Source organism: Maniola hyperantus, chromosome 14, assembly GCF_902806685.2.
Source record: "Maniola hyperantus chromosome 14, iAphHyp1.2, whole genome shotgun sequence".
Taxonomy (NCBI): Eukaryota; Metazoa; Arthropoda; class Insecta; order Lepidoptera; family Nymphalidae; genus Maniola; species Maniola hyperantus.
The window spans coordinates 4,194,837-4,215,169 of record NC_048549.1 but is presented as its reverse complement, the minus strand read 5'-3'; the positions used below and the strand labels follow the sequence as shown (position 1 = coordinate 4,215,169).

Below are 20,333 nucleotides of genomic sequence, written 5' to 3'. Positions count from 1 at the left end.
AATATAAAATTTTTGACAATACTTGCGTTTTTCAAACAATATTATCAAAATATGTTATCAAAGTCAGCGCAAGTTCTATAGCCGAAAATAACTTACTGACCAATTTCATATAATTTTTTGACCTTTAAGTACTGACAAGAGCAGAATATATTATAAAGTTAATATAGGTTTTATTAGATTTTTTTATAATGATTGCGTTTCGTAGTGATTGAACAGAAAAAGTATGACAAAGAAGTAAATAATTTAAATATTGAAATTATTGACCTTGTACTATAAAGAGCTCAGACATATTTTGACTAAATTGTATGCCATTTTTTATTATACATGTAAAGCGAGCGTCGACTTTTTAATTTGCATACACAAGGCTCTTGTTACACTTTGGAATAAGACGTTTAACAAAATATGTTACGATCACTATACATCATGTTGGCCCAATAGGCTTAGGCTTACTCACGACCCAACGTGAACAAGGGCCTATAATTAAGTAGTGTACAATCATGAAATGGATTTGTTTAATTTTTTTATTAAAATATTAGCTAATTAATTAAATATATGATAGTTGCATCGATGTGCAACAAAGTCAGTACTTAAAGATCAAGGGCGTAAAACATTCATATAACACACGGTGTCAGTGGAAATATATTTTAGTTACTTGGAATACCTATACTTCGCAAAGTGAAGGTACATCAAATATTTTTTTATGGTGTACCTACAACCAGCAAATAAATGATTTGTAATTGTATTCGTCCAAAATGTCGATCTTTATCGCTATATCTATCACTGAATTTCAGTGTTTATGAAGTCATTTCGGTTGGTTATGAAAGTTGAAATTTGGCAGTTACATTGGACAACTAAATTATATTTCCACTGATAGACGCAATAGGCCTACATGTCATAGAAAATACTATGATTAGATTAGACTCGATATTTTTTGCGGGCGCTATAATTTTGTTTCCGCTTAAATGGTTTCTCTCTATTACGAAAACTAAAAGATAGATATTCGAGGTGAAAATTCGAAATCTAGCACACTAAGTCTGTTATCACAACAAAACAAGTAAACTACAAAGCTAGGCGCAGACTAATACGGATAGGGACGTAAGGAAAAATTGTTGCACTTTTTACATTGGATATAAACCAAACAATATTGGTGGGACTGTTTGTTGCAAATTAAGTAACATACAGATACGTAACAAAAATATGAAGTGCTCTTCATGCTACCCACCCTAATTTTGAAGATCACTTAGTAATATACAAACATACAAAAAGAAAATTAATAGTTTCATCACTATGCAAAATCATGCATTGCGTTAGGTTCCGTCTAAGTATGCGTCAGCCTTAACAACGACTTTGCATTTTATATGACACGTTTTCGTCCTTCGTATTAAAACTACAATAAACTCGTAGGTTGATATTATTACAGTCTTGTAATTTTATACAGTCAACTTGAAAGTAAAATCTATATATACAAACGTAAAGATATGCATCTTTCATCAGATTGTGACCTTAAGTTAGTTCCAACAAAGGCACTATTCTTATTACACTTTCGAAACTTTGCGACATAAAAATGATAGTAAGTTAAAAAGTAGGTACCTACCTAAAATTGGTACCTACCTAAAACATCAAAAAATTTCTTACAAGGAAAAGAAAACCCTTGCTCTTAATTGTATCTACAGTAAACATGAAATTAAAAATAGTACCTAAACCCTGAATACAGAAACGATCTTTGTTTTTTTTTAATTTTTTTACATATAGATTACGTTAGAAAACTGTCACTAATTTTCACTTTAATTCCTTTATTTGCAAAGATTTATGAGGTGTATTGGTGTTACATTATTAATAGCACTATCAATAAATCAAATAATATTCAAATCTAAATTGGCATTTCAGTAATTGACCATTGTTATGACATGCTTCCGTTACAACCGTTACGTGGGATGCGGCCTTAAAATGTTATGATTTTTACCAAAAAATAAATAAATCTTAATTCTCTTTTACCCATATATGTATTGATGTCAAATAGAAAATGTACCTAGGTATAATCATTCAACTGATATTCGTCTAAAGGCTACATAAGTAAATTCGATCAAAAGTCCTTCTAACATAGATTATTATTTAGGTAAGATAAGAAGCTAGGTAGGTACTTTTATTATTAAGTATTTTTCCGACGGCACAAGCTGATCTTTATTGCTTACAGCCGTAATGCTTAATCTATCATGACAGCAATTGCTTCCATAGCTAAAAAACCACCGTGTCGTATAAAATGCAACTTCAAAATTAATAATTTAATCATTAATCGGACCTCACTTCGCAAATGAAGTAGGTTTCGAAGGAACACGGCGAATCGTTCCACTTCAAGCCTTTGTCGTCTCTGTTCCACAGTTCTAAGCAGTTTTCTTCTTCGCCGTTCTCGTATCTGAAGTTGTTGGGCTCTCCCGCGTTCCAGTTGACGAAGGTCAAAGGCCTGCCGTTGGCCATCCAGAAGAAGTTGCCCTCTTCAGCCAAGTCAGTGCCTGACGTCCAGAAGTGTTCGCGGCCGTAACCTGGAATGGATAGTTAATTAGGACTTTATTTATGTTTAAAAATAAAATATTTAGATTAACACGATCTAGCTTCCTTTGGATTCTATTTTGTCAAAAATTTTCGTTTCCAAAACTTTTGCTTAGCATCATTCTACATTTTATTTTGAGTGGGTACTTCTTCAACGGAGCGCTCTTCCAACTCCCACCTAGGTGTGGTCAACTTTTCTGCATAATTTCCTGATTAAAAAATTATAAAGTTTTTTACTTTAATTAAGTAGAATCTACCTATATTTATATGGTTTTAAAATAATGCAACTGCAATAGTTCGAGCAGTGATTTGAAAGCTTTGCTATTGCGTCTTTCTCATAAAAACGTTTAAATTTTCTTATAATTACTTATTACTACTTATACAATCCGCATTGGGTCAGCGTAGTGGATTATGACTGCATGCCTGAGAGTTCTCCATAATGTTTTGTGGTGTGTGAAGTTTGTCAATTCGCACTTGGCCAGCGTGGCGGACTATGGCCTAAACCTCATATTTCTGGAGAACAGTGCTCAGTACTGTGCTGGTGATAGGTTGATCATGATGAGTTGATGATAATACTTGAGTTCATAAAAATAAACACATTTTGTCTTATGAAAAAAGCAACTGCTGTTTCTTCCTCAAGGAATCTGTTTTTCGCACTGCTGGTAGACTAGACTTATCACGAGCGCCATAAAATGGCTCGTAAAATAAATATTTTTCATCTCATATGTACCTGATTCTCTGACGTATTTTTCTAGCCTGTCATTTTCCTCCTGCGACGAGATGGAAGCGAGATGCATCCCGTGGAACCTGCAGTACTGCTGCGCTTTGAACCAGTTTGCCTGAAAACAAATAAAGTTCTAATTAGATTACACTAACCACAGATACCCTAGAGTGATAGCCTAGTGTTAAGACGTCCGCCCCCAATTCGGAGGTCAGGGGTTCGATCCCAGGTACGCACCACTTAACTTTTCGGAGTTATGTGCGTTTTAAGTAATTAAATATGGAGGTGAAGGAAAACATCGTGAGGCGTGAGGAAGCTGCACACCTGGGAGTTCTTTATAATGTTCTCAAAGGTGTGTGAAGAGGTTCTAAGAGGAGACCCGTGCTCTGTAGTGAGCCTTCGATGGGTTGATCATGATGAACCACAGAAGATGTATGAGATCCATAGAAGAACAGCTAGAGCAACCGACATAGAATAACGGTTAAGAGAATCTGAAGAAAAAGCTGTGATAGCCTAGTGGTTAAAGACTCTATAATAATAATAGCCGTATTTACTCTTATTTGACTTTCAGTATAAGTAGTATACCTTTTGTATATTATTCGATTATAATGCAGGTACCAAATTGAATTTGCAAATTACTTAGAACTAGACTATACAGGAAGAAATATGCAAATTGACTGACACATTAAAATGTAACTGTGAGAATACTAATTATTTGTTGTCAGTTGTCACTTTATTTATTCAAATAATCGGATCGGTGTAGTGCTGGTATAGCTACCTATTTTAGATGATCTTTCTGATGCAACATCACAAATAGGTAGGTACAGTGACACCATAATATATCCATAAGCTATTTTTTTTTTACCGGCGCTAATGTGTGACGCAAAGTGCGTTGACGCAGCAGAAGTAGCTGAAGACGGCAAGCGGCGTAAGTATACCTACCTCTCTTATCGAGAGTTATATTTTTGTTCCGTTTGCCGGGGAGGAGAGAAAATTGACGAGACATTTCACTGCTATTAATAGCCTCACCTGGTGACAGAAGGGCTGGCTCATTTTGCTGTCCAGTGCGGAAATGCAGCCAGTATTCTTGGCACCATTCCACGCGGGCATGATTTGTATAGTAATTTAATTAGATAAGGCTAGCTTAAAGTTTTGTTGTAATATTTTCTAGTGTAGATAGAATATAGACGTAACCTCGACCTTCTTATTAAAACTGTAGTTTATTATAACAATTTAACTGCATTTTAGCGTTAAAACTATCGTGAGTGAGCTGAAGTCTCTGTGAAAAGGGACCCCGGATGGGCTCGAAACTAGTCTGGCTTATGTCGACTAAATACGTGGTACCTATAGCCGTAACAATTTATACACTTATAATTTAACTGCAGTAAAAAAATATGCATCCAAATGTTATGACATAACGACTTCGGTATCCACAATATCAAGAAAAACCATATATTTATTGAAATTTGTTAAGCCAAGGTCGTTACGCATCTTTAAAAGTTCCTAATTTCCTAGATTTTTATGTCTGCAATTTATACCGGTTGAAGCTGAGAAAATTATGTTGTTTACTTTGAAACACTTTCAAAAACAATTAGTTTGGTTAAGGTTCTTTACCTATCTAGATAGCTTTTTCATTTACGCCAATCTCTTTTGGTTTAACTGTGCCAACATCATTCAATATTATGTAAAAAATAGGTTTGTAAAAAATCCAGCTGGAATATTTTAAAATTATTTTTAGTGGGGTCTCTGTAAGTTATATAAAATTTAAAACAAAATATTCTGTTTCAAGAAATTCGGCGATGTACATTTTTTAAAGGATATTTTTAAAAATCCCGTTGGAACTCTTTGATTTTCCGGAATAAAAAGTTATAGCCTAGGTATATCTGTCTCTGGGATGCAAGCTATCTCTGTACCAAATTAAAGATGCCCGCGACCTCATCCACGTTGATTTAGGTTTTTAAAAATCGTGGGACTCCTCGATTTAATGAAAAGAACCTTGTCTATGTCCATCCCCAGCCTGCAAGCTATCTCTCTAGCACGCCAAAATCAGTTAAACGGATGGGTTATGAAAAGCTAGCAGACCAGGCATTTTCGCATTTATAATACTAAACATGAATATTATAGATTATAGATATCGAAATAGCTAGGTCATTAATAAAATTGGCCATTACATCACGAATTTCATCCAAGATATTATTATGACTCAGCACATGGAAAATATTCAATTTGTTAGTTTTTTAACACGACCTGAACTGAAGGTTATTAAGCTCACCTCTACCTTGAATTACCAGATATAATTTTGTGACACCACTATCATTTGACCTTTCAGTTCACGCTAAGTAGGTAGGTATGTGTCAACCCCGCATGTATGGAATGTAGAGACTTGCCTAATATCTTGACAGGTTCAAATCCTGTCGTGTCTATATATTTTGAAAGGAGGGCAAGGCATGTATGAAATATTTAGTTTTGTAAATATCTTAGCGTTTAAACTATCGTGAGTGATTTCCATTATACTATACAATATATCTGCCACCGGCTATACTCATGTATTTAGTCGACGTTAGCCCGACTAGTTTCGGACCCATCCGGGGTCCTTTTTCAAGGGAGTCAGTTCACGCACACGTCACGGTTGAGACGTCGACTAAATACCTGAGTATAGCCGGTGACAGATGTTTGTGAATATCTGTCCCTTTTTAATTATTAATAATAGGAACTTTTGTACTCTCTCGTAAGTAAATTGTATAATGATACTTTGTTTGAAAATAAATACATTACGTGACATCCATTTGAATAAAATAAATAAAACCAAGACCAAGACGAAAATAAACGTTGTACCTACGTTGTACTATTATTGTTGTTGGGACTTGTGGACATGAACGTAGAACTTCACTCTGGGCCGGTTTCCGCACTTAAACGTTTTTTCCGTCTGTTGTGCGTATCAACGTAGCTATACATTATTAGGTTGCGAGCGAGCTTGGACGATCTAACCTAGATTTTTAGAAGGTTAGATCGTCCAAGCGAGCGAGGCGCATTAAAATTTGCAACGCATGCCTGACATTAGCTAGTATAACGGTATAACTATAAAAATAATAGGTAGATGTCCTAACATAACAAATATTTATTTCTTCATCCCTTCAAGTAAACGTACAAAATAATGGTGTAGAAATTTGAATTTGCACAAGCATTAAGTATTTAGTAGCCTACCTGAAGACTCATTGAAAACCACACAAACTTAGCCCTCGAATTGTTTTCGACATGTCTACTTGCCTGTTTTACGGTTAGCAACTATTTACCTATTTTGCACAATACACGCACTATGACAAAACACTAACACACTCTTTGTTTGGTCATAGTGGTTTCGTCATACGTAACGCAGAAGAACTGGCAAGCCACCGCTTGCCAGTTCTTCTGCGTTACGTATAGGAAGCCCATGTCTTTAATCACTAGGCTATCACCATAGCCTAGTGATTATAGACATGGGCTTCCTATGCAGGAGCCCGGTTTCGATCCCAGGCACGCACCTCTGACTTTTCGGAATTTTGTATTTGGAACAGTGTGAGGAAACCTGCATGCCTTGAGAGTTCTCCATAATGTTCTCAAAGGTGTGTGAAGTCTGCCAATCCGCACTTGGCCAACTTGGACTATAGATTAAAGCCTTCTCGTGCCGTGAGGCCCTTACTCAGTAGTGGGTCGGCAATGGGTTGAGATTATAAAAACAGAAGATATCAAGGAATGTGACGTAAGACGAATTCTACCGTCTACGATCATATGGATTGTTATGCCCTCTTGTAAGAAGGCTAGTTGTATCGTAAATAATACAAAAGGGTTAGTTGCTTTGAAAAATTGTAATTTTCATGAAGCTCTGGACTGAACGAGCTCTTTTGTACCTGAGGCAGGGTACGTGTAGTGCTTGAACTCCTTCAAAAAATAGGTATTGTGAAGTGTAAACGTTTGAGGAACTTCAACTTCGGGGGATAATGTCGCTGTGTGCAAAGGCTTTTACTCATGCGGGGTTTTCCACCAGTGTAGTGTATAAGGTGCCTAATAAACACATGTACCTACACACCGTGATGCAACGAGCGTGGCAGTGTTCACGGCAATGTAGCAATTATTGCTACTGTAGCAAATGATGTTATGGCATCCTCTACGATGCTATAATTATTGTCAGTATTACTGCCACAATCTAGCGCGACTTGGTCACGGTTGAAGAGCTTTATATAGTCTGAGCCAAAAGATGGATGAGGGTTGCCGTAAACACTTTTTTTTTTTTTTTTTTTTTGTCGTAAAGCACTGTCACCAGTACTTTACTACCATTACAATCTAGCCTATGAAAGAGGCTAATAAGCAATATTATATTAACCTAAACTTATAAACGTACTTATACCTAAGAATCTGTCCATTGACTTAGCTTAGTTTATAGTTAAGATACCTTATTGGAAGACACTTTGTTCTTGTGTTCTTTAAATTGCACTAGCACTATGCTTTCACTTTGTTCGTGTGATCTTTGATTTGCACTAGCACTACACTTTCACTATAACTACACTAGCTCAAAAGGCTTAGTCCTCTTAAGTCTACGTATTAGGTCTGTGTTGTCGAGGAGCTGGATAGCCTCGACGTTAACATGTTCATGGAGCCTGCGTTCGTGGGATTTAGCGTGTTTGCTAATAGCTGTGTCCACGAAGCCCATTTGGAGATCGCGATGAATGTCTACATTCCTGACGTACCAGGGTGCATTGACGATACCCCTAAGCACTTTATTTTGGAATCGCTGAATTATTAGTAAATTGGTCTTTCTGGTACAGCCCCACAACTGGATACCATAAGTCCACACTGGCATTAGGACTTGTTTGTATAATAGTATCTTATTTTTAGTTGACAGTGATGAGTTTCTGCCTATGAGCCAGTACAATTTTTTGTACCGTAACTCTAGCTCTTCTTTTTTCTTCTTGACATGTGCTTTCCAGCGTAGCTTACTGTCAAGAGTCATTCCAAGATATTTTGCCGTGTTAGCATAGGGTATCTTTTGTTGGTCAATATAAATGGGATAATATTTTGGTATTTTATTAGTAAAATCAATATGGGCAGACTTGGAATCGTTAAGTCTTATTCTCCATTTTTTTCGTCCATTTATGTAGTTCATTTAGAGCTATTTGAACTTTTCCCGATGCCTCCTGGTGAGTATTACCCACAGCTATGATAGCAGTATCATCGGCAAAAGTAGCGATGGTATTGTGATCGGGTTGTGGAAGATCACACGTGTACAGGAGATAAAGGACAGGTCCCAGAACGCTTCCTTGAGGTACTCCAGCTTTGATCACCTTGAGTTTGGAGTAAGCTTCCTCTTGCCTCACTCGAAATACTCTATCAGATATATATGATTCTAATATGTTTGCAAATGGTTGAGGAAGTAATACTTTAAGTTTCTGAACAAGACCTTCATGCCAGACTTTATCAAAGGCTTGTGCTACATCAAGAAATACGGTTGAACAGACTTTCTTTTCTTCTAGTGTTCTTTCAATTATATTTGTTATTCTGTGTACTTGATCGATTGTCGAGTGCTTTTCCCTGAATCCAAACTGATGGTCAGGAATCAGATTTTTCTCATCTAATATAGGTTTCAATCTGCTGAGCAGTAGCTTCTCAAAAAGTTTTGAGATAATTGGTAGCAGAGAAATTGGTCTGTATGATGTAACCTCATTTGGTGGTTTGCCTGGTTTGGCAATCATAATTACTTCTGCAACTTTCCACAAATCAGGGACGTGCTTAATTCTAAATGCTGCATTAATCAGCGTCGTTAATTTTACGATTCCTTTTTTTGGAAGGTTTCGCAGGATTTCTGTAGTAATAAGATCATATCCTGGAGTTTTTTTTAAGTTCAGTTTATTAATCATACTGAGTATTTCCTTTGGCGTTACTAGTTTAATGGGAGAGTTTTCTTGATTTGTTTCCATCGTAGAAAAATCAATGTGCTCTCCTTCGTTTGGTTGAAATATTTTTTCGAGATGTTCTGCAAATCTTTTAGCTTTTTGCTCACTATTTCTTGCCCACATTCCATTTTCTTCTTTAATTGGAGGAATATGCATACATGGTCTTTTTAAATTCCTAGTTGCTTTCCAAAGTGAATATTCGGTACTCCTTTCACTCGTGAGGCTTTGGAGATAACTGTAGGTTGACGAATCATTAAAGTTTTTGATTTGTTTCTTTAGTGCCTTAGTCAAGTAATTCAGCAACCTTTTATCAAGTGGAGATCTTGAATGATGCCACTTTTTTCTTTGCCTTCTCTTTTCAATGATGAGTTCAAGGATATTTTTGGGATAAGCAACCACTCCACAGCCGTAAACACTGATCACTCCAGTAGATAGGTACCTACCACATGACGTAAGGTAAACTACGCGCACCAAGCATTGTTGGGTAATCTGTGGGTACAGGTCGAGATGGCAATCGGGGTAGGAGGCGGAGGGACGCCCCGCATACCCGCACGTCACCCGCGGTCGCCCGCACCGCTCAATGTTTATTACGCTTACAATTATTATTATACAATTCATTAATTAACTAGTTTTTACTATTCTACAACGGAGACATATACTATTATTAATTGTTAACTTTAAATTAACGTAATTAAATTGAAAAACTGCGTAACTTTCGTATTTTTAATACGGCATTACGGCAGTATATTTATGATGCGATTGCAAAGTAGAAATTAAGTAATTTGAGATAAATATTTTAATTAATAAAATGTTGCAGTTGATAAATATTCAGCCCAAAAACTCTCGTTTCCATGCACCGTGATAATTTTTTTTAATAAGTACCTACCTAAGCTGGTACCTACAAACATATTTTATTTTAATAGACATGCGCGCTCAAATCTACTTAGGTCTCATTGCCAAGCTCATTGCTTATCATCAGGAAGGAATGACTGACGTCAAATTTTGAAATAAAAATCCGGCCAAGTGCGAGTCGGACTCGCGCATGAAGGGTTCCGTACTATTATATTGTATAGGATACTATGCAGTGGCGTGCACAGAGTTTGAAGTAGTATTTCGTTAAACTCTGGTTTGAAGCCAGGGTAGGCACTAGTTAAGTAGGAGCCTGTTCACCGGCGTCATAATGATAAATTATATGCATTGCGCTATTACAACTGGGGTAAGCAGAGCACTTATGCCTCTACAACCTGCACGCCACTGATACTATGTTGTATAGGAGCCCCACGGTTCATGAGATACAGCCTGGTGACAGATGGACAGACGGACGGACTGCGGAGTCTTAGTAATAGGGTCCCGTTTTACCCTTTGGGTACGGAACCCTAAAAACCGCCCAAGTCCAAAAAGGACTCCGAGCATCAAGGGTTATATAAGTGTAGTAAAACCCTAAATACACGTGAGCGAAGTCGCCGCGCCGTCATAATCTAGTAAAATTACTACAAATGAGTTACGCCAATGCTTAGCTGAGCGTAATGCCCTACATGTTCCGTGAAGCTTCCTGTGCACTTTGCGACGCAATTGAATCGATCACCCTCTATGGCGTAGCGCTATGAATAATGACACAAAAGTAAAGTAGACACATGGTAACAAGAAAACACAAGGTTTGAAAAAAAAACAGATTACTTAAAAACATTTTTGTTTAAAACAGAATTAAAAAGCTAAAGAGCTACTTATTCGATCTAGTTCTCCCATCATCACACCTATCGAACACACGATAGTCGAATCTGCACCCCTACATAGTCGAATCTGCACCCCTACATAGTTGAATCTGCATCCCTACATAGTCGAATCTGCACCCATACATAGTCTAATCTGCATCCCTACATAGTCAAATCTGCACCCCTACCACAGTTTAACGACATACTACTACACAGTCAAATTCTACAGACTTAGTGAAATTTTGTTTTACTTGTCTGTCGTATCCCGTTATCTGTGGTCGTATCTATCTTTCCTAGTAGGTAGGTACCTACTAGTCTGTACTCTGTTCTCCATGTATAATTCAGTCATCACATATTATAACTTTTTTTAAATATCACATACCTACTGAGTTAAATTCACTGATTTGTTTAACTTGATGGATAAAATTCCTACTTTTAATAAGGAAGGTAGACATGTCGTTAAATCATGGTTCAAATTAGGTATAAACTTAAGTATTTTTTGAGTTTAACTAACTGAAATTTTATTAAAACAGGTTGTAGACGTCTCTAATCTCTATTACTTAAGTATATTTGAATGTGCTTGACCACAATCCTACTTGATGAAAAGTGATGATGTAATCAAAGATGAGACGATCTAGCTAACCTAAGGACGAGTAAAGTACGAAATCAGGCTTTTTGTCAGAACTTTTAATTTTTTTATCTAGTAACACTATATCTACATATATTTACATGCAGCGTGTGTGGCCAGTGTCCGCGTTCGACGCCATATTACTTCCGGTACATCGAAGCCAAAGTTAATTCCGTGAAAGCTAACACTTCTATGAAAATTTTGCATGTTCGCACTTCGCAGAGATTTATTGGAATTTTGTAGGTAGGTATTATGCGTTGAGGATATTCAGAATTAGTTTGGATTTCCGTTCTATATCTATCTACCTACTTGCAACGCATATGATAATAACATATGCGTTGCATTGCGGATATTTAGTTTTTTTACAGAAGTCGTAGATATGGACATGGTTGAAAAATTTGTCCTTAGTTTTGTTTGATGTTATTTGTCAATGACAGAAGTGAATCTAAGGAAGTTAACAAAATCGACTTTACTGAAATGCCTGAATTACGTTATAATAATAATAATAATAATAAATATTTTTTATCCAAGTAAACTTTCCCAAGTAAGTACTTTTGAATCGTCGGATGCATCTACCACTGGTTCGGAATGCCTTTCCTACCGAGAAGAACCAGCAAGAAACTCGGCGGTTGCTCTTTTCAAATATCATATCGTTCTATACATACTACCACCATATACTACTACTACTATACTAGACCACTTTTGTGATATCATTGGATCAGGGACGAATCTAGCGGAAGAATGCGAGCTGAAAAGCGCGTGTGGGATTTCGCTGGAATGTGCAGTATGGAGAGCGCTATGTAAGTATGTATACTTATCAACGCGGAGAAGACAGTCCTCGGTCTCAAGTCACTATCCAATTGACGCGGAGTTAGGGCAACTATTACCTACTTTTAGTACAACAGCTGTTGAATTTTCGCTAGTCTTTATCCTGACCTAAAAACCCAGTTAAATGTGTATTCATATGTAAGTCCAATATCATTACAGAAGGTTTTCAGGCGTAAAAGTAGTCACAGATCATAATATTATCTGTGAAATGGTAAGTTAGATTTCAAAGCAATAATATTATTGCAAAAAGCAATTTAGTAAACAATAACTCTATAGATCTGATAAAACCGCATGGAGGCCACGTGCAAAACTGTCATTAAACAGGCGTCACACTTACGTAATGCGCGTACGCATCTCGTCGCGTGGCTTGATCGATCGCCAGCTTTCTCTCACGAAACGATTTGCTTAACCACACCCGTCTGCAGTTCGAGCTACTTGTTCAATTGACTTAGCTAATAAATATTATTCTATTTTAAAACACCTCTGCGTTCAACATTATTATATATTTTGTGGTTCAACTTAGTTTTTATTTAAAAAGTATTTACTTACGGGTTTAAAGTATTATAAGTAATTAGTAGTAAAATGCGTTTAGGTAGAGATATCAATTTTTTTGTTGTATTGTACATAATAAAAATTTACGCTTTGCATCGTTGAATCGTCAATATTTGGTGTTTGAAAATAGATTCAGATTTGAAGCGACAAAATTTACTAACTTAGTAAGTATACTTATGGTTGGTACTTATGCTTGATGGTCTTATTGGCAGTTTTACACGCGACAATACAGTTTTGTAATTTCGAAAATATTATGGAGAAAACACTACTATAAATGTGAAAAAAAAACAAAGTGAGTAGGTAAACACTTTACGAGTAAAAGTAGGAACGTAATATTTTTGTAGCCTGTATTTTTCAACCTCTTTTGACTCATTGTTCGGATGACCGTGTTCAAATAAAAACAGGATGTAAAAAACGAGGTTAAACTACTGACTCACATTAAAATATGGGAATATTTTAAACAAAGAAGTTTGACTATCAAAATAGCACTAATTATAATCATATTTAATTATGCACTTATCTAACAAACAAGGAAAAGCGAGCAATCATCAGTTTTATTATGAAACGCAAATAGAAATAGGATCCGAAAAAACGAGGTCAACTATTTCCTCGCATTAAAATAGGTACCTATGAGAATACTGGATGATCCCCGTAACTACGTCCGCGTGTAGATCCTTAAACATCCCGTGGGAAGTTCTTGATTTTTCGGAATAAAAAGTGGTCTATATTCTTCCCCGGGATGCTAGCTATCACTGTACCAAAGGTAAAATTAGTTAAGTAGATTGACTGTGAAAAGCTAGCATACAAACAGACAGACACACTTTCGCATTTGTAATATTAATTAATAAAGGAGAAATTGAATCATCAAAATCATACTAATTAAATTAATCACGTAAGTTAACAAACAAAACAAACCTAAAATTATTACATGGTAGTAAAAAGCTATCTTGCGAAATGTCATTGCCTAATTTATGTCATATCTTTCGTACATAGTTAATTAAATTAGGTAACTAGGTATATCTTATAATATATTACTCATTGTTCTTAAAATAATAGATATGTGTGAAATATTATGTAAGGGTACGTTATTTGCTCTTCTACGAGTAGGTATGTACCTACTTCGTACATGTATTACTTTTGATCTTGTATCGGAAGGAAATTGCACGCTACATGCTTCTTTGTGGCCTTCAGATTTTTCATATTCAAGTTATTTGCCTAACCTTTAATTAGGAGGAGGTACGTAGTAATGTACTAATCTATATTATATTTGCATCTGGATCAAATAAAGTTAGGTATGTGATCTTACGAAAATATGAACAGATTTTTGTTTATTTAACCATTCGTGTTTGCTGGATTCGACCATAGAATCTTTTCTACTGCATGAATTTTGCCTGTAAATTTTTACGGCTTTTCACAAAAACACAGCACTCCAGCAGTCTGTGAAGCTCAATATCAAATTGTCTCTATATAAATGTATGGTTTTTACTTGATTTTTGGCTTGCAGTATCTTGGTTTTATTGCTCGTTCATAGTTTGTTTAACTTCAATTTCAGCTAAGAAAAAATGCTTTATCTTATAATATTATATTTACCTTAAAAAATATGCCTAGGTAGTATCTCTTCTCGCCTGATTTCAGCAAAGGCATCGTCCACCGCGTCACGCCTAGCTCGTCTTCTACATTATTGCAACTCGAGCATTCTGTAATTATAGAGAAACAATGTTATTATTATAATACGTAGAAATATATTATATTATGTACAATATAGGCCCATGCGAATACTTGATAACGTGTGAATTGTTATTATATACTAAGTATATATATTAAATACACTATTTATATCCATACCTAATATTATAAATGCGAACGTGTGTCTGTCTGTATGTCTGCCTGTCTGCCTGTCTGTCAGCAAACTTTTCACGGCCCAACAGTTTAAGCGATTTTGATGAAATTTGGTACAGAGTTAGCTTACATCCCGGGAAAGGACATAGACTTTCATCCCGGAAAATCAAATAGTTCCCACGGGAGTCTAAAAGAACCATCCGCTTAGCCGATTTATATTAAATTTGATACATAGGTAGCTTGCGTCCCGGAAATTGACATAGGCAACTTTTCATTCTGGAAAATCAAAGAGTTCCCACGGGATTCTTAAAGAACTTAAATCCACGCGGACGAAGTCGCGGGCACCATCTAGTTAATATAATGTTAGTTTATTATATAGGGTATAGTACTTAGTATACAATCTGTCTTGGAGAGTAAAGACGTAGCTTCTACATACTATTGTAGGTATTGTATTATAAAAGTTTTCACTGAGGTACATTTTGTTGTCGATTGAACGTAGGCATGCCTTCCGTAAGTAGCGATCTATATTGCGTTGATTTTATGGACAGTTTAAACCTATTGGAGGCCCTGCTAGGTGATTCGCTAACTCAGTGTCTAACACTGAATGATAGCCACTGAGGTTGGTTGGTTCTACATTGTTCACTGGGTGATATTAAAATATTTTTTCGTAGAAAACCCTCAAATGATTAAAAAATGAACTCAGTGGCTATCATTCAGTGTTAGACATTGAGTTAGCGAATCACGCCGCGCTGGGCAAATTAGAATAATGGGGCCCCTATGACCTTGACAGGGTAGGTAGGTACTACTTTCTTAGAATAGGCCAAGAAAGTATTAATTAGCCATTTTCCAAATGTAGAAGCCTATTATTATGTTTTGAAGTGTTTGCAGGGAAAACAACGCAAGACATCGATCAACAATATTATTATTACTACACGCAAGGATTGACACAAAAATTGTATGTGAAAATTGTAACTGACATTAATTTATACCATAATTCAACGTTAGCCAACATTCGCACAATCATCTATGATTGACCAACGTAGCTACGTAACGGATGAGCTGCGGACTTGCGGAGTTTAGCTAAATTGTTTATTTTCCCTATTTACATCTTAAAGCACCGTGACGGACAGCGACATATACACGTACCTTATTGCGTATAATGCATATTATATCAGGTGTAGAGGGAAGGTCGAACGTAGAAGAGTCGTAGACACAGGTTGCATGTGTAATGGTTGAAAAAGATAGTAATAATATAAAGACCAATATAGTTAAGCGTTGTGAATAAAAAAACCGGCCAAGTGCGAGTCAGGCTCGCGCAATAAGGGTTCCGTACTACAGTCATATTTTTTCGACATTTTGCACGATAATTAAAAAACTATGATGCATAAAAATAAATAAAAATCTGTTTTAGAATGCACAGACGAAGCCCTTTTATGATACCCCACTTGATATAGTTATCTCACTTCGAAAATTGAAAAATACTAATTTTTAGTTTAGTAGTTCCTAAAGGCAATTTTGAATGTAAAGGCTGCCAAACGGGAGCCTAATAATAAGCCTCCGCTGTCCGTCCGTCCGTCCGTGTGTCGTCAGCGGGCTGTATCTCGTGAACAGCAATAAGTACCTAGAGAGTGAAATTTTCACAGGATGTGTATTTCAAAATGGGCGCCAATAAAAATTAAAAAAAATTGAAAAGTGTTATTTCTTGTATTATCAAAACAGAATCAATCAGAAAACATCTAACCGGTAGGTTGTTTGGGTTGTTGATGAAGCAACTTGGAAGATGTAGGTACCTATAAATTAATAACAACAACGAAAACACCGTGATATCTAGTTCTTCCGTCTTGCAAAAGAAGTCGTTGACTCTACAGAACTCTGTAAGTACCTACTTAGTTGCATTAAATTAAATTCTGCTTTATTTAAGCGGCTGGACGAGTGATTTTATTGTAGTGGGCTTAAGGGTGTTAACTTCCTGATAAGCATCGATAACTGTCATCGATAAAAAGCGATTAAACTGCTCACGAATTACAACAGTCATGTACCGAGTGTCAAGGAAATAGGTAATAAAAAGCAGAACAGCATCGGATCGACCTGACCTAAGAAGAATTCTCGAGCTTCGGGAAATATGTGAAGGTTATTTATTACCAACCAATATTGTTCTCTGAGCATTATTTATTTATAGTGATGATCTTTTAACCGTTACCTTCCGTGCCTCGTAAAGCACGTCAAGCCGTCCCGATCAGTTCTGGTCACTAACATGACGCGTTATAGTTAAATTATCAATCAATCAGCCTGTTTGCGTCCACTGCTGGACATAGGCCTTCCCAAGAGCGTGCCACCACACACGATCCTCAGCCTTCTTCATCCACCCACTTCCCGCTACCTTCTTAAGGTCCTGCGGGTTGAAGATACGCGGTCTCCACTCCAGAACACGTCTGCTCCAGTGGCTATCGGTTCTGCGGCAGACGTGGCCTGCCCACTGAAACTTCAGCTGGCTAATTCATTGAGCTATGTCGGTCACTCTGGTTCTCCTGCGGATTTCCTCGTTACGGATTTTGTCCCTCAGAGAGACACCCAACATAGCCCGTTCCATAGCACGTTGAGCGATTTTGAACTTGTGGACAAAGCCAAATGTCAGTATCCACGTCTCGTCAGTTAAATTATAGTAGGTACTTAAACGGATTATCTTATAGACCTATCCATTCACGCGCCCTGGACGCTTGCTATATCAAGTCCCTAATTCTACAGGTTGACACATAAATTAATTCAGCGTGACCTAGCGTTAAATAAACCGTGTGTGAACAAAGTAAGTAAAGCTCATTCGCAATTGTTTCAGAAGGTCAAGCATGTTGTCAATGAGGTAGTGATATTTGGAATTCTCATTAGTACAAGCATAGTGCGTTTCACTAGCATGCGTAAGATATTAGTGTTGTTAAACAAACATTTGACTTGACAACGACGTAAAAATTCTTTCACAACCACAAAGTATAAGTCCCGCAAATACCTATAAAAGTTCCCAAACGCATCAGTATTTCATGTAGTTTTACTCCGTGTACAGTGCTACAAAGCTCTTGGCACTTGAATGACATTGACAGGGGGGCGCTGTTGGATAACAAAGGCTTCGAATATTCAAACAAGAACAAAGGGGACACTTGACGGCAACGTTAGTTCCGATTTTCACCACGCGCCAAGATAGCCTTGTCGCCCTGTAGGTATAGTTTCCTGGCAAGGATATCCGTATGCTTATATTATGTGGTACCTATAGAACGGTGTAATCCAGAGTTTTCGACGATGATGACTACAACGATGGTAGTAGATACAGAGGCGGATTATCCCGGCAAACTAGGCACGTGCCTAGGGGTGCGAGGTTACGAAGGGGCGCGCGTGATCATGTAGAGTTCCATTAGCTGGCCTACCTAATTATCCCTACTAATATTATCTTGGAGTGAAAGGAACTGGCTCTTTAATATAGCAAAGGGTCATGTCGTGGTGTTCTTCACTCGTTCGCATAAATTGCCAAATCACCAAAAACCAGCTATGCAATGAGACGTTTCCTCGTTTTTTTTTAAATTATGTAGGTACCTAGTTAGTAATTTTTTTGATATGGCTGTTAGAGGGGCGCCTATGAGCTATGCTCGCCTAGGGCGCTCTCGACATTTAATCCGCCTCTGAGTAGATACCTGCATAGTTTGAAAGAATTGGAATAGTTACCTGTTTTTCCACTTATGTTGTTGAGAGGCGACTGGTAGTTTACAGTCTTGGAGCTCACTATGCAACTCATGACGAGCATCAGCACAGGCAGACATTGTCGTTGGAACATTTTGTTTTAACAATTATTACTGAACAGTTTAATTAATCACTTCACTGCACTGACGTGGAACTATTTCGCACAACTACCTATTTACTAGTTGATTCGGCGATTTGGTTACACTGGACTGGTGTGGTCTAATCTACTAATGAGGTCTTCTAATGAGTTATTCACTTATAATTTTGTAAAGAGCATGATACCTGATTTAGGTACTATACGCTATATATCTAAAATTTTATTTTATAATATTAATAGTGTTTTGTTGATTTGTTACTTAATTAATTATCAATTGCTTTTTATTGCAGTTTTTGCTTTACAAAAATTGAAAATTTGTTAATTTTTTCGTAAACTTGTTTCTGGAAAGTTCTTGTATTATTAATAGGTATGTCTAAAGGTAGGTTTACCTTACCTTTCAGCCTACGAAAAAAAAATGATTGAACTTAGAATATACATGTAGTACCTACCTACTCATATTGTCTTTCCATAATATATTGTTCTCGGTATTATAATAATTTTATTATTTCGCTACCATTGCGTATTATTTAAACATGATAAGTAGGTAGATATACTTTGATTTTGCAACACCTTTACAAGTAATGTAACGATGGGATTAAGAAAGGATAATTAAGTCGACATGCCACTTTATTTTGATAAATTATTCACCTACAATTACATTGTATCATACATCAGACTGTGTATCATACGTACATAAGCTGTGATAGCCTAGTGGTTAGGACGTCCGCCTTCTAGTCGGAGGTCGAGGGTTCGATCCCGGGCACGCACCTCAAACTTTTCGGAGCTATGTGCGTTTTAAGTAATTAAATATCACTTGCTTTAACGGCGAAGGAAAACATCGTGAGGAAACCTGCATGCTTGAGAGTTCTCCATAATGTTCTCAAAGGAGTGTGAAGGCTACCAAGCCGCACATGGCCAGCGTGGTAGACTATGGCCAAAAGCCTTCTCACTTTGAGAGAAGACCCGTGCTCTGTAGTGAGCCGGCGATGGGTCGATCATGATGATGATACGTCAGACAAAACTTATATTGCAAGCGTAGTGCATATAACAGCTGTATCATATTAAATACTGGTGTACGGTACTGCGATACGTTATGCAATTTCTATTCGAATGGATTTCAAGATTAAACATTATAATATTGTAGAGAACACTGTATTTACGGGAAATGTTAAGAGGAACTTAGAGAGCAATATTATTTTAATTGTAGACTTTAATTTCACACATCTATGGAAAATGTTAAGTAACGTGAAGTCTATGAGTAAGATATATAAATGCTGCAACGTTACAGTACGTAAACAACAAGTGCTATTAAAGATTCCTGGCTCTCCCCGGAAAGGTCTAAGTGATTTGATTTGATAGTATAAAAATTGGTCCCTATTTGATCAAAATTCAGAGCCAAATATTATACTTAGATAGTTATAGTTCACTTCAAGGTACCTAGTGAGTACTTTAAAAGTCATCGGTACAGTCACACGACGCGATTTTGTATTGATAGCGATCGGTTCAATACAAAATGTAAATATTTATGTCCTTACATTAATTTTATAAGTCGTTTAAGATAATATCCCTGTGGCGAACAGATATCTCTGTCACTTTAAACAGCTTTAAACAATTACTTTCAATTTATTATATCAATCAACTTCATACCAATATAAAGGTACATATTATTATCCATATTATTAATATTATAAATGCAAAAGTGTGTCTGTCTGTCTGCTAGCTTTTCACGGCTCAACCGTTCAACCGATTTTTACGAAAT

At 36.6% G+C, this 20,333-nt stretch overlaps 1 protein-coding gene across 1 annotated transcript in view; it reads right to left on the bottom strand.

Annotated features, from left to right (window-relative positions):
• Window positions 1–1,670: 1,670 nt before the first annotated feature.
• The window catches only part of LOC117988600 (uncharacterized), a 96,529-nt gene continuing 77,866 nt past the window's right edge, over window positions 1,671–20,333 (bottom strand). The window contains exons 3-5 of the mRNA XM_034975758.2: window positions 14,506–14,612; window positions 3,278–3,386; window positions 1,671–2,540 (exon numbers count right to left, since the gene is read on the bottom strand). Of these exons, the coding sequence (XP_034831649.1) occupies window positions 2,290–2,540; window positions 3,278–3,386; window positions 14,506–14,612 (467 nt within the window). The 3' untranslated portion in view covers window positions 1,671–2,289. The remainder of the gene's footprint in view (window positions 2,541–3,277; window positions 3,387–14,505; window positions 14,613–20,333) is intronic.